General features: G+C 56.1%; 4 protein-coding genes across 4 annotated transcripts in view; 3 read left to right on the top strand and 1 right to left on the bottom strand.

Moving 5' to 3' along the window:
• Nucleotides 1–1,649: 1,649 nt before the first annotated feature.
• On the top strand, nucleotides 1,650–4,961 carry CHGG_07701 (uncharacterized protein; the record flags this gene model as incomplete). The annotated part of the gene is made up of 2 exons (XM_001225356.1): nucleotides 1,650–4,776; nucleotides 4,858–4,961. The coding sequence occupies 2 exons, from the start codon at nucleotides 1,650–1,652 to the stop codon at nucleotides 4,959–4,961; spliced, it is 3,231 nt and encodes a 1,076-aa protein (XP_001225357.1).
• A 2,798-nt stretch (nucleotides 4,962–7,759) lies between these two features.
• CHGG_07700 (uncharacterized protein) lies at nucleotides 7,760–8,635 on the top strand (the record flags this gene model as incomplete). Its single annotated transcript, XM_001225355.1, has 2 exons — nucleotides 7,760–8,193; nucleotides 8,302–8,635. 2 exons carry the CDS (start codon nucleotides 7,760–7,762, stop codon nucleotides 8,633–8,635), a joined length of 768 nt encoding a protein of 255 aa, XP_001225356.1.
• An 833-nt stretch (nucleotides 8,636–9,468) lies between these two features.
• CHGG_07699 (uncharacterized protein) lies at nucleotides 9,469–11,517 on the bottom strand (the record flags this gene model as incomplete). The annotated part of the gene is made up of 2 exons (XM_001225354.1): nucleotides 9,469–9,727; nucleotides 9,797–11,517. 2 exons carry the CDS (start codon nucleotides 11,515–11,517, stop codon nucleotides 9,469–9,471), a joined length of 1,980 nt encoding a protein of 659 aa, XP_001225355.1.
• A 1,274-nt stretch (nucleotides 11,518–12,791) lies between these two features.
• The window catches only part of CHGG_07698 (uncharacterized protein), a gene marked incomplete at both ends in the record, with an annotated part of 3,464 nt that continues 2,255 nt past the window's right edge, over nucleotides 12,792–14,000 (top strand). Inside the window, 4 exons of the mRNA XM_001225353.1 lie at nucleotides 12,792–12,905; nucleotides 12,987–13,071; nucleotides 13,137–13,168; nucleotides 13,256–13,984. Coding sequence (XP_001225354.1) covers nucleotides 12,792–12,905; nucleotides 12,987–13,071; nucleotides 13,137–13,168; nucleotides 13,256–13,984 — 960 coding nt within the window. The remainder of the gene's footprint in view (nucleotides 12,906–12,986; nucleotides 13,072–13,136; nucleotides 13,169–13,255; nucleotides 13,985–14,000) is intronic.

Here is a 14,000-nt window from a genome sequence, read left to right as displayed (position 1 = left end):
AAATCAAGACCGAATGGTAACGACTAAGGTCTTGCTTAAACGTTCATCCGTCTTGTTGTGACAATAGGGTATACGAGAAGAAGCCGAAAACATATGGGTAAATGGCGGGGGTCACAAAACTTTACATGTTCTGTTCTATTCGTATGTTGTTTTTTATCTGTTTAATTCTCCTATCCTCTCTAATTTTAGCGATTGTGTCTTCTCTGATTTCATTCGTTCTGTCTTCTGCGTTTTCTTGAGGTAACTATAATTGGTGGCCGTCAGCACTGGTTCAGGTTGCTGAGATGTGCTTCACACCCACCACTCGATTCAGGGGGCTGAGAGGCATGCATTCCAGCACTCAGGGGGCCTCAGCTGGCAGTGGAAGCCTTGCCTGATGACAGCGACATCCTTGATTGGATGGTGCAATCATCCCCAGCCTCCGCTTGCAATTCTGCCACAATGCACACCCCATTCATTTGAAGCTCGAGCCATCTTGGCACGAACTTGGCCAAGCCAGTTTCGGTTTAGCGAAACAGTGGAAAATGGAACTCGGGACTTCAGCGCCTGGGCCGTCCCTAAACTTTCAACTTCAACTGCGATCTGCTTTTTGATCCAGCAGCTTGCTTTGGCTTCACAAGCACTTCCTTTACCACCGAAACAAAGCGCAAATTGTCACAAGTATCGCTCTGGGCCCTGTTTTATTTTTCACTGCTCAGCCGCCTTCCTCACCACTTTCAGCTTACGGCGCAGTCTGGTCAAAGGCCTCCCTACCGGCAAAGCTTTGTCGCGTGGACGGCACATGCACGCGTAATTACCCACACCGCAATTCACGTCCATCAACATTCACGCATGGTGACTCCCAGCATCTCGAGCACCAGAAATGATGGTCGGAGGACGTCGGGAACGGCACTAGTCACCCCTTCTCGCCATGACTCGCCCTACTGGTGCGAGCTTCGCCCAGTTCTTCCCTGCCGCATCTCGAGCCGCAAGGGACAGGGCAATGGAACGCGAGAAGGTGAAAATGAAGGCACAAGAAACCCCGCTCGCCCGTCCTGTCGATTCCAATGGCTACCACGCCCCGCTCAATCCTTCAGCATCTGCTCACCATGACGACGAGCCTGCCACCGGCTTCACATCCAGACCTCAGCTGAATGGCACCACTGCTCATGCCGCACACCCTCCGACGGATGATACCGAGTCGCTCGCCGGAGACACGCTCCATGCTGGGGGATCAGCCAGTTCCCATACAAGTGCAAGCTCCTCAGTATTCAGTGCTCCCACCCGACCGAGCGCCACCGGCACCATGAAATTCTCAAATACCCAGCTCACCCCGCCCACCACCATCGCATCACCGTCCTCATATCTATCTACAACTGCCCCCACCAAGGCGCAGTCGACCACTCCTCGCCGTGCCGACGGAATAAACGGACTCAACGGACTCACACCGATTCCCAACGGAGCTGTCCTTTATACACCGGCCGTCGAACGCGTGCCTGCCCGAGACCCCTCTCGCTCGATCAAATGCATTAAGCGTACATATGAGCCTTTTTTCGATACATCGCTTGCGAGCTCCGAAAAGAGAAAGGCGAAACCGATATACAAGGAGTTTGGGATGGTATGTGCATTTGATAATTTTACACTGAGGGAGGGGGAGCGTCATCTTGATTATGGGAACAATATGGCTAATATCCGCGGCATCGGACGACCAAGATGACGCTCCCCCTTCGGACCCCCGCCTGGCAAAGGGCGGGAGGTTGAATTACATCAATGTCGACTTCCACCTCCCGAAAGCTCGGTTACGACATGCGCCCTACAACTTGAAGCCGTACAAGTATGATCCCAAGACGTCGTGTGGCCCCGGCCCGCCTACTCAGGTTGTCGTTACGGGGTTCAACCCGTTGATTGCTTTTTCAAAAGTCACGGCTGTCTTTGCTTCCTTTGGTGACATCGCCGAAAGCAGCAATAAGATGCACCCCGACACCGGCAGCTACCTGGGGTTTGCTACCTTTCGCTACCGGGATTCGAAGCCGAGCCGCTCGCGCCCCATCTCGATCACCGGCGCCGACGCCGCAAAACGCGCCATTCGAGCAATGCACGGAAAGAGAATCGAGGCGAATATGGTCCGTGTCGAGTATGATGCTGAGGGCAAGAAAAGCTCCCGCATGTTGGTGGAGGTGCTACAAAAAGGGAATGAAACGACACCAGCTTTGGGCGAGCCTAGGATTCCGACGGGCCCGAAACCCAAAGAAGTCGCTCCTGGGCCCCCTCCGACCGCACCGAAGGGTCCCGCGGCGCACCGAGGCGGGTTGATGAACGTCCAGGGTGTGTGGGTGCCAAAGCCCAGGCCAGATTCGATAATAGAGGTCGAACCCGTCATAGGCCACCTCAAACACGACCCCTACATTTTCGTAGGCCACGAACATGTCCCCGTCATGCCTACCACGGTGGCCCACATGAAGAGGCGCTTAAAGACCTACATGTTTGAGGACATACGGGCAGACAGGACCGGATACTACATCGTCTTCCAGGATTCGGGATATGGCCGGGCGGAAGCCGAACGTTGTTTTCGGTCTGCTGACCGCACCGCTTTCTTCACTTACACAATGGTGATGGTCCTCCACCTTTATGGGACCGACGGCAAGGCCTCGCATGCGCATGCCTCGGACACTCGGCGGCGCACTCGCACGCCAGAACGGAAGCACGTCGATGAAGCTCGGCCCCACCGTGAACATGACCGCAGTAGGCGTGACGAAGAGCGAGCACGGCGCGACGAACAAGACCGGCGGCGGCGGGAAGACGAGGCCGATCTGGAGGAAGAAAAACGGCAGAGAGCGAAGAACTACGACCCGGTGCTGGAGGCTACGGATGTGGTTCTCCGGGGGATGAAGGAACAACTCATCAAGATCATTCGTACCAAGATTGCGGCACCCGCTCTATTCAACTTCCTGGACCCTGTCAACCATCTAGCCAAGCGACGCAGGCTCAATCTTGAGGATCCCCATAGTGCCCGGCTTCCTCCGATCGTGCTCGACGAATTCGAAGACAGATCTCCCGTCAGCACGCCGAATTCAAGGGCGGATCCCATAGAACGGCGAACCGCTCGCCTCGACGTATCTGCGCTGCCTCGTATTCGCAAGGTCAAGAATGCCGGGTTGAATACCCGTAAGCATGGGTTCAATGACCCATTTGCGCGAAATCGACCAACGGCCCGGCGCACCGCGTTTCGATCTCTTCATTATCGTCTGAGAAGCGACAGCGAGGGCGAATCCGAGGACGAAGCCGAGAATAGGACGTCGCTCGGCAGAGACACGGAAGAGCCTGAGTCCCGGCCTCGGAGCCGGATGAGCTCGGACGACGAGGGTGATAAGGATGATTACGCGTCCTGGGGCCCCGGAGATGATGACTCTATGACAGAGGCCAGCTTTGCGCTTGGCGATGGGCCGGGCCTGGCCAAGAAGAGGAAGCTGGATCTTCAAGTCGAAACGGCTATCAAACGGCAGAAGAAAACGGACGAGGAGCTTTTCGGGGTGACTATCGATCGCATCGGAACCGAATTTCCGTCTAGGGAGGATTCTCTGGAGGATGTTCTGCCCCCCGGGCCTGGAGGTGGCGAAGAGAAAGACATCGGCAGCTCCCGACTGCCGACTCCTCTGCTTCAAGAAGGAAAAGCCAAAAAGAAGGCTCCGGCCAAGACCAAGCGGAAATCGAAAAAGCAGCTTTTCGAGGAACGGGAAGCCCTCAAACGGCAGCAACAAGAGATATTTGAGAGGGAGGCCCTGCAATCGGAGGACGTGGACGAGGTCATACCCACGCCGGAACCCGAGAGCGAGCCCAAAAAATCCAAGGTTGAGAAGGAGAAGGAGAAGGAAGAGAAGGTGGAAAAGCCGGCTCTTGATGAGAATCTCTATCCGTCTCAAAAAGTCTCCGTGCTGGAGCTCCCTCATGATTTCCGTCTCGACGTGGGTTCTTTGGAGGAGTTGGCTCTTGGGCCGAATGACCAGCCAGATCTTGACCGGCTTCGTAAAAGGTTTGGCCGCGGCAAAATCGATGATCCCGAACTTTGGGTCTGGCGGCGGGATCGCATTCGTGAACTAAACTCGACTGACGGATCGGCAAAAACGCCGGTTCGAATCGAGGGGTACTATGTACCAAATCCTACCGGCTGCGCCAGGGCAGAGGGGGTCAAGAAGATCCTCAACTCGGAGAAGTCCAAGTATCTCCCTCATCACATCAAGGTCAAGAAGGCTAGGGAGGAGCGCCAGGCACAAAACGGCAAGAATGCGAAGGACTCGGTTCTTGCTGCCGCAGAAGCCGCGAGGCTAGCTGCGGAGAGCCTGGTGGCTAAGGGTAACTCCCGTGCCAACCGTGCCAACAACCGCCGTTTCGTCGCCGATCTCAACGATCAGCGAAAGACGCTTGGCCAGGACTCTGATGTCTTGCGATTCAACCAGCTTAAAAAACGGAAGAAGCCTGTGAAGTTTGCGAGGTCGGCCATCCACAACTGGGGGTTGTACGCGATGGAGAACATCCCTAAAGACGACATGATTATTGAGTATGTCGGCGAGGAAGTTCGCCAGCAGATTGCCGAACTCCGCGAGAATCGATACCTCAAGAGCGGTATCGGCAGCAGCTACCTCTTCCGGATCGATGATAACACGGTCATCGACGCCACCAAGAAGGGTGGCATTGCAAGGTTCATCAACCACAGCTGCATGCCCAATTGCACGGCCAAGATTATCAAGGTGGAAGGCAGCAAGCGGATTGTGATCTATGCCCTCCGGGATATTGCGCAGAGTGAGTAACCCCCTCCCAATAATCATAATGTCGCGGGTGAGTGAGAGAGTGAGAATGGCGGCTGACACAATGGCGCCTCAGACGAAGAGTTGACATACGACTACAAGTTTGAACGTGAGCTTGGCAGCACCGACCGCATCCCCTGCCTATGCGGGACGGCCGCGTGTAAGGGCTTCCTCAACTGAACGCCCCCGCGGCCGGCCTCGACCTCTAATTCTTGTAATTTCTGTCTTGCGGTCGCCACTTACTTTGCGTTTGCCTTACCTCGATTGGCCGCGGCTCGCGGTCGAGGAGCCTTGGGGAGGCTTGTCATATGTTCGATCACGTTGCATCCCGTTACTACATCGCATTCTTGGACTGCCAGCCACGGAGTGCCGTGGGCAGCCGGCGGTTGATTTTATACCGCTACACCAAAGGGTCGGCATGGGTTGGACCCGGCCGATGAAGGAAAGGGCGCTGACCGGCCAGATGGGCGGTTCGCCTTGCCTCTCTCTAATGACGAAGGGGGCCTTACGGTTGAATTGATTCCGCTTCCCTGGTCGGAGCGTTGGCAGTGAATTCTATGACGCAGTTTTCACAATGTGGTATCCGTTGTGTTTGGATTGTGTGTGATGCGTTCCGTACCCTCTCACTCGATGTCGTTGGTGTAAAAGAGGGAGGGATATGGGATGAAGAGGATCACGGTGGTTTTGTCAGGTGTATTATGGAGTTTGTACGTGGGCTCGCTTGTACTGATACAGTGACGCATTGTTGGGTTATATAGTATATAGTACTGTAATAGAAGATACCACGCTGTGAATATGGTGGTTTTCTTGAGGAGCGACCTGTTTCATTGGGAGAGGGCAGGATGCGATGCGCCGTGGTCTTTTCACCATATCCTCAAACAAGCACCGACCTATTGAGCCCTAACCCCGGTACACCCAATTCTTGTCAGACTGCCAAACAGGGTATTCCCTCAACTGTAACCAACAGCGCGGCGCAGACGCGTTATCGGGTTACAAGTTGTTTGGTTGCGGAGAAGGATCGCATCATGGCCGCGTACCTGCCTTTAGGTCTTTCCCCAAGTGCCTGGGCGGCGGGACCAGGGCGAACCAAGCATTGCGCATCACTAACTAAATGTACCGAGTTAACGTCACCTCTCGGCTTAGCTTCATTAAACAATAACAATTCCATAATCCCGTCTGTTTGTTGCCTTTTCCAGTTCCAAAGTTTGGTGGTGCACACAACATCTAGCCCAACCTCTCTCAACGGCAGAGGAATTTGCCTGGTGCTTTGCCTTGAATGCAAGTCGGATTACGGCCTCGGTTGAAGGCGCGGCCGTCACTGGTTGACCTGTTGGTTCGAGCTGGAGGCGGCAGCCAGTCTCCGTCCGACCCGCCGCACGCAGGAACACCCACTGCATCATCGCCTCCACTCTTCTCGGCGGGCACCGCCCCGGCATCCGACCGCCGGGAGCTTGCGCGTGCTGCTGCCGTCCTTGACCAAGCTGCAAACCTCCCGCTTCCACCCTCGCCCGACACACCACCTCTTTCCGCATCTACCCCGCCATCGCCGACGCCCACCTCGAGCAGCATACCTACCATCGTCATTAGCTACGTGCCCGCATTTGCACCGCCGAAACACACGCCCGTTGCAATTGCCTCGTCGCCCAGCATGGCCCCTGTAAGCTCCCCGCTACCGCCTGCTGCTTGCCCACCCGTACACACACAGAGACGGCATCTATCTTGTCGGCCCACGACTTGAGCCCAACACGCTGACACGGCATCGTAACAGTCGCAAACGGACGGCGAGAAGGATGGAGTGCACACAGGTATGCTAGAACTGCTCATGAAACCCAGGTTGCTGTTGGTTACGTTTACTGATTGGGCCATAGGCAAGATCTACTCGGTCTCTGGGTTAGTCGCAAACCAAGCGCCAACTGCGCCCGTTCCGCCCCGTCTATGATCGCTAACAGCCTCTCCAGACCCGTCGTCGTTGCCGAGGACATGGCCGGTGTTGCTATGTACGAGTTGGTACGCTTTCGACGCCACCGCGATCTTGGGAGGGCGCTGGGCTAAAATGTGCGAAACAGGTGAACGTGGGTCACGACAACCTCGTCGGAGAAGTCATTCGGATCAGCGGCGACCAAGCGACCATTCAGGTGTACGAAGAAACAGGTAGACTATTTCCAAGTCCCGCTGAATCACCCCCTTTCCCCAAGGCTGACACCATACAAAACACTAGCCGGCGTTACGGTTGGCGACCCCGTCATCCGCACTGGCAAGCCCTTGTCCGTCGAACTTGGCCCCGGTCTCCTAAACAACATCTACGATGGTATCCAACGGCCCCTCGAGAAGATTTCGGAAATGTCCAAGAGCATCTATATCCCCCGAGGCATTGTTGCCCCCGCGCTCGACCGCCAGAAGAAGTGGGACTTCACTCCCACCATGAAGGTTGGCGATCACATCTCAGGCGGTGATGTGTGGGGGACAGTCTACGAGAACTCTTTCATTTCTGTACACAAAGTCATGCTCCCTCCCAGGGCCCGTGGCACCATCACCAGGATTGCCGACAAGGGCAGCTACACCGTCGTAGACAAGATTCTCGAGGTCGAGTTTGACGGCAAGAAGACCGAGTATGGTATGATGCAGACCTGGCCTGTGCGAGTACCGCGCCCGACAACCGAGAAGCACTCGGCCGATCAGCCCTTCATCGTCGGCCAGCGCGTTCTCGACGCCCTCTTCCCTTCTGTCCAGGGCGGCACCGTTGCCATCCCCGGCGCTTTCGGCTGTGGCAAGACCGTCATTAGCCAGTCCGTCTCCAAGTTCTCCAACAGCGATGTCATTGTCTACGTTGGGTGGTATGTACCTACTTTTGTCTTGAAGGGTCATCGTACGGCATACTGACGTTATTTCTTAGCGGCGAGCGCGGTAATGAAATGGCTGAAGTCTTGAAGGATTTCCCTGAGCTTACTATCGATGTCGATGGGCGCAAGGAGCCCATCATGAAGCGCACCACCCTCATCGCCAACACATCCAACATGCCTGTCGCTGCCCGTGAGGCCTCTATCTACACCGGTATTACGGTCGCCGAATACTTCCGAGACCAAGGCATGAACGTGGCCATGATGGCTGATTCGTCTTCCCGCTGGGCTGAGGCGCTCAGAGAACTCTCAGGCCGTTTGGGTGAAATGCCTGCGGATCAGGGTTTTCCGGCCTACCTCGGCGCCAAGCTTGCTTCCTTCTACGAGCGCGCCGGTAAAGTCCAGACACTCGGTAGCCCCGCCCGCGACGGCAGTGTGAGCATTGTTGGCGCCGTGTCCCCGCCTGGTGGTGACTTCTCAGATCCGGTCACCGCTTCCACGCTCAGTATCGTGCAGGTCTTCTGGGGCTTGGACAAGAAACTCGCCCAGCGCAAGCACTTCCCGTCCATCAACACGTCGCTCAGCTACAGCAAGTACAACATGATCCTCGACAAGTGGTATGAGAAGGAGTACCCCGACTTCCCCCGCCTGCGCGACCGCATCCGCCAGCTGCTGTCGGACAGCGAAGAACTCGACCAGGTGGTGCAGCTGGTCGGCAAATCGGCGCTCTCGGACCCGGACAAGATCACCCTGGACATGGCGACGCTGATCAAGGAGGACTTTTTGCAGCAGAACGGCTACTCGGACTACGACCAGTTCTGCCCCATCTGGAAGACCGAGTGGATGATGAAGCTCATGATGGGCTTCCACGACGAGGCCCAGAAGGCCATCGCCCAGGGCCTGAGCTGGGCCAAGGTGCGCGACGCCACCCAGGAGCTGCAGGCCCAGCTGCGCAGCCTCAAGTTCGAGGTGCCTAGCGATGGTCAGGAGACTATCTGCAAGAAGGTACGTGTTTGAACCGCCCCTTTTCTTTCCCCCTCTTTATAAAGATTGAGGAATGGTGCTGACAGAAAAAAAAAGTACGAGGCGATACAGCAGACTATGCTCGACAAGTTCGCCTCTGTCACGGATGAGTAAGGCTAGGGAGGTAGATAGAGGACAGTACAGTACACAGTGTTTTGTAGGGGGCGGAGGGGATCTGGATCTGGATGCATGCTGTGCATAGCGTGTCTTGTCTGGCGGTTTGTTTGGTGGCAATGAATATTAAAATTGTTCGTTGTCTTCTCGGCTTTCCTTCCTTCCCCTGGGCCTGCCTGGCTGGAACTCTCTCTCTGTGCATTTTAGGAATGGGGACATCACATAGACTTTTCATGGACATATCCCGTGTGAGCAGGGGCTTTCTTATTGCGGTTGGTTACTGTGTAGCTGAGTACGAATAGTTGGTTTATGCGATGAACTGGCCACTGGATCCCAGCTTCGTCTTGAATATGAGCTTCTGCGTGTTGATTGCAACATCTCTCATTCATACATCTCATCTAGTCATTACTATGGTCATTACTCCTAAGCCATCCCAGAAGAGTGAGTCCTCGGCTTCTTCCAACCCTCTTGTAACCAACCTGTCTCGCGGCCAGAGGCGGCGACGCCTATAACCACCGCTTGTATATAGATCCCCGTTCATCCCTCATTAGTAATTTAACACTGGCGCTTGCCCGTCGCCGCATAAATCCAACACTGTGTGGGAACATGTGCTCCCGCATTTGCGCCCGTAGCCTGTCCTGTCCTAATACAGCAGATAAAAAGAATTGAGGTGGGCATGGTCGAACCACGAGGTGTGTGTGGTTTGTTCCTCTTCAAGCCGTCTTCTCCGCGGGCGCGCCCGCCGCCATGATCTCCTCAGGTGACGACAGGCTGCGCTCCCACTCCTTCATAAAATCGGACGCCGTCCGCTTGAGGTTGCTCGGGGTCAGCCTGTTCATCAGTGCCTGCGGCAGCAGATCCTCAAGCTTATTGGGGCTGGACGCAATAGAGTCTAGCACCTCAGTCGCCGCGGCCGACAGCGTTGGAGACGGCGGACCGGCGGCGCGGGATCGGGAGGCCTGTTGGTTCCTGCTGTTTGATCCTCCCCTGTTAATAACTGGCTTGTGGGCAAGGGAGGCGTTGTGGGGGGGAGAGACTTACAGAGACGTGTTCTCGTTCTCGTCGTCGGCGCGCTTCTCGGGTATAGTTGGGATGATGTCCCCGTTGGCTGTGGTTCCGCTCCAGCGCGGTGACTGCGTGCTCGGGCTGTCCCAGTTGGACCAGTCGTTGTCGTCGTACGCGTCGACACTCAAGGGGGTCCAAGAGAAGCGTTTGGTGCTGCGCGCGCCGGCGTCCGTTTTGGAGCGGCGGAGCGTGGTGGGCCGCGGGGGTCCGTTACTGTTGTTGTCGCTGTCTTCTTCCTCTGGGCCTTCTTCCGTTTGGTTAGATGCTTTTGGTGCTCCGTTGAAGGCGGATGATACACTTGGTCGAGGGTTGCCAGACGCGCGGATGGTATCCTGGTCGCCTGCGTTATTGGGGTTTCTTACGGTGGCCGACTTCATGTTGCCGTCCGTGCCCCGCACGTTCATCCCTTGGCCGGTGATGGGCTCCTCGCCCACCGTTGCCTGGCGCAAGTCTTCCATGAAGGTCCAGAGTCCCGACTTAAGATCCTCTGCAAGTTGCTTCACTGCGGCGGTTTGCGTGGGTCGCGCCGCCGCCCAGGTTGCGCGCTTGGGTTGGAGACGGAGTTCGGCAGGCGCCAAACGATGGTCGAAATCAAAATTTGGGCTCCCAGACTCCTCATCATTTGCGGAAAACGAGCTTCCTGGCCTCGTAGGGGACAGTAACGACAAGGTCCGCGCGTGCCTTCCATTAAAGACACGCCGCCGGTTTCTCCCTGGTGTCTCCGGAGTTGCTTGTTGACTTTGTTGGCCGAGCAGCGCCCTTCTCCTATCCATCTCGACGCTGCGCCGAACTGCGGTTTCATCCTGCATCTCGGCGGCTGGTCCGAGGCCGGGGATGGGCTCCGGGTTTCGCCGCCCAGCGGTCCTTTTCTTGTACGCCTCATGGGTCGCCCATTGCTTCTTCAGTTTTGCAAGGTCCGACTCGGCACGGTTGAGCTCCTCCCTCAGTTCCATCACGCGTCGTTCCTGCGCCGCTATCGCAGTAATAAAATCGTTCGGGTCAACAGGGGACATAAGGGAAGGAGTATCGAGGGGTGTTGGGGGAAATGCGGGAGTGGTAGTAGAGGCTGGTGTCGGCCGTAGGGGATAGGCCGATGGGGGCACGATGGGCAAAGTCAGGGACAGCCTATTCGTGCTCCTCGAGGTTGTTGAGGCGGATCGCGCTGAACGAGTTTCAATGTGATCGTCCATGTGCGAGGATGGGGGCGAAAGAGGGTCATCTGGAAAGCGCCGCGGCTTGGTTTCGTCACGGCTCCCTCCGCGACTCGGATGACGGCTCGCTTCAGGAGTCGAGGTGCCCTTCCGCATGTTCTCGTCTATAGACCGTTGGAGCAGCACCATCTCGTCCATTTTCTTGGGAGTTTCCGGACGACGTTGAGCTACCTCGGCTCGCTTGGGGGAATGCTTGAGTTGGAGGTTGGGTTGGTGCTGGGGTTGATGCTTGGGTTGGAGCCTGGGTTGGTGCTTCAGTTGTTTAAAAGAGTGTGATGGTTTGCGTAGAAGTCTTCGTCGGCGGCCAGGCCTGGCGGGTATGGCAAGAGAATGTCGGGAGAGGCGGTGCGGGAAAAGGGGAGAGTGGAGGCGGGTCGTTCTTCTGGCGTCGACGGCCTTGTGGAAGTTCAGCGAGTTGGTGTCGCGTGTGTTAAAGAGAGTGTTGGCGCAGGCCGAGACGAAGCAAGTCCGCAGCAGAGAGGTCATGGAAAAGTAATGGAAGCAAGGAAGCAAGCTTAGACCAGGACGGTGACGGGTGGAAACCTCATCTCGCCCAATTCATGCAGCCCTTGTTTTTCCCCTTGTTTTTGATTGGAGAAGATGCCCCTGACCGCTCGCTGAACTGGGGGGCGCTTTCCGGGGGGAAAGGCGGCTTGCTGGATTCGATCCTGGTTCGCGTGGGGCCGAAGCAAAAGGTCCCGCTCTTGCTGTCGTTTCGCCGTTTCGTTTCCCTTGTCAATGGGCTTACTCGAGGCGTGGAGGCCTGTCCGTTGGCGTTGCGCTCCTGGCCAGGTGCAGAATGAGGCGACCGGGGAACGCCGTTGAGCATGCGACTGCAACCTAAGCGCCTGGAATTCAAGGGCCGAGAACCTGTCGCAATTTTGAGAGCAAGCGTGCCAAAGTCAATGGCAACCTATTGCCAATGGCGCGCACTTCTTCCTGCCGGTTCTAGAAGAATGCGATCCAAAGGAAACAACAAGAGAAGGTTGAGGATTCTGTCGAAATGGGTGTAGCACAGATACCTAGGTATCCCAAAGGTGCTAAGATAGGCCGGGCGTCCGGGCGGGGGACCTGGAAGTTAAAAGACTCAGGAGCGTTCCTCCAACCTTGGAAGCGTGCGGCGTGCTGACCCTCATTTTACCTGCATCTGCGTGCCACAGCAACTGCAGGGGGCTACCAAAACATACTACGAATAGAACTTCACTAAAAAGGAGAGAGGACCCACAAGCACGAGGTGTCTCAGCCTTTCTGTTGGAGGCAGTTTTGGGTAGGTATCGCAGTGCTTGTTACTCTGAATAGGCTTGGTACAGATTACACTGCACTGCACTGAATATTTGAAGGTTCTTCACTTCAATACCATCAACAGCTTTCCCCCTCGGATTTTGTGGACTGTGGTCGTTGGGTTCACCCGAAATTGTGTTGTTTCGTTTCCTTGTCTTCCCCACAGTTCACTGCCCCTGCAGATCATCCCATCTTGAGCAACAAGCCAGGGACTTGGGCTGAGAGTGAATCAGCACGTGATGACGCGCTCCCCTCGCGCCTGCCACGGTTCCATATTCTAGGGACCGTGCGTGCATGGAGCATGCGAACCAGTTGGGACTGCCTTCCCGATTCCCAGATGAACAATTCCCTGTGTTTTTCATTGTTTTATGCACAAACCCAGAACCGCCCTTGAGTTGATAACCTGGCGGCCAATAAAGCCGCCAGGCATCGACGGTTAACTGCAGAGCACCGCAATCCAAAAAGCAAATGCAGTCAAGATGCAGTTCAAAACCCTCCGCCAAGCGGAGAAGACGGCGATTGACGGGACCAATGAGTCGCAAGATACCCTGCTGCTCGCGCATCACCTCATGATGGATTTTGGTGTCGGCCTGGTAAGTGGCGTTGATAGCCCCTCTGCCTTGCCGTCAGCTTCCAGGGCATGTGGCCAATCTGACTATCCGGGCACTGTCCAGCGGAGCAGCTCTCCAACAGGGGACTTCATATCCCCCCTTTCCCCTAATCGAAGTCGGCCAATGAGTGGCAAGGCCAGCAGAAATAGTAAGTGGTCGATTGATTGATGCAGGACGGCTCATCCAACCGCTGACTCTTGCATCGCGATTTAGCACTCCCAAATCAATTAACGGGCGCGGAAAAGGTGAGTCTCGCACGGCCAAACCAAACCAAAACAGACCAAACGTAGCCCCTGCCTCACCCCAAGGATTGCACTGACCAGCCTAATCAGACGCGGGGTACGCGTCTTGGGGACACCGAGGAGAGCCAACACTCGTCAATACCAGAAACCCAGGACATTGGAATTCTGCGAAACGAACTGCGAAACGAACTGCGAGACGAACGGTTGCCAGATGGGCCAGACCGTGATGTGGCTTTCGGAGATGGTGTTGTGGGCGATTTGAACCTCCCAGACACCCTCCCTCTTTCGGCCGAAATTGATAGCACCTCACGGCTGAGGAGGAAGAAGATGGAGTCAACCCAGTCATCCACGCAGTCAAATGCCGGCCGCAGCTATGACCAGTATTGCCGCCCTTTATCTCCAGGCCACACACCACCAAACGCCGGACTTCCCAGGAGTAGCTCCCCAGATCATCGCGACATCGGCGACGACGGCGCTGGAATTGCCAAGGAAGTCACAGATGAGGATGATTCGGGTTTCGTGGACTTCGGTGATGTCGCCCGTTTTCACCATGGAGCCACTCAGAAAACGGACCTGTCCCCGACCCAACACTTGCCAGAAACCCCTACTCCTCAAAATCCCTTCCGTCATAGTCGATCCGAACTTCTCCCGACGTCGCAGCTTTTCCGAGGCACGCAGTTTTCATCCCCGGTGAAGCTTGCCAGCCCTACCTCATCGAGACCCTCGCCCGCCGATTTCCCCGGCAATTCGATATCTCCCAACCCGATCATCTCGTCTCCTCTTAAGGCGCGTGGTCTTCGTTCTTCACCCGTTGCGGGCGTCACATCAAGCCCGG

Source organism: Chaetomium globosum, genomic scaffold (assembly GCF_000143365.1).
Source record: "Chaetomium globosum CBS 148.51 scaffold_5 genomic scaffold, whole genome shotgun sequence".
Lineage (NCBI taxonomy): Eukaryota > Fungi > Ascomycota > Sordariomycetes > Sordariales > Chaetomiaceae > Chaetomium > Chaetomium globosum.
Note: the sequence above shows the minus strand (reverse complement) of the source record. Positions and strands in the feature narration are given on the sequence as shown.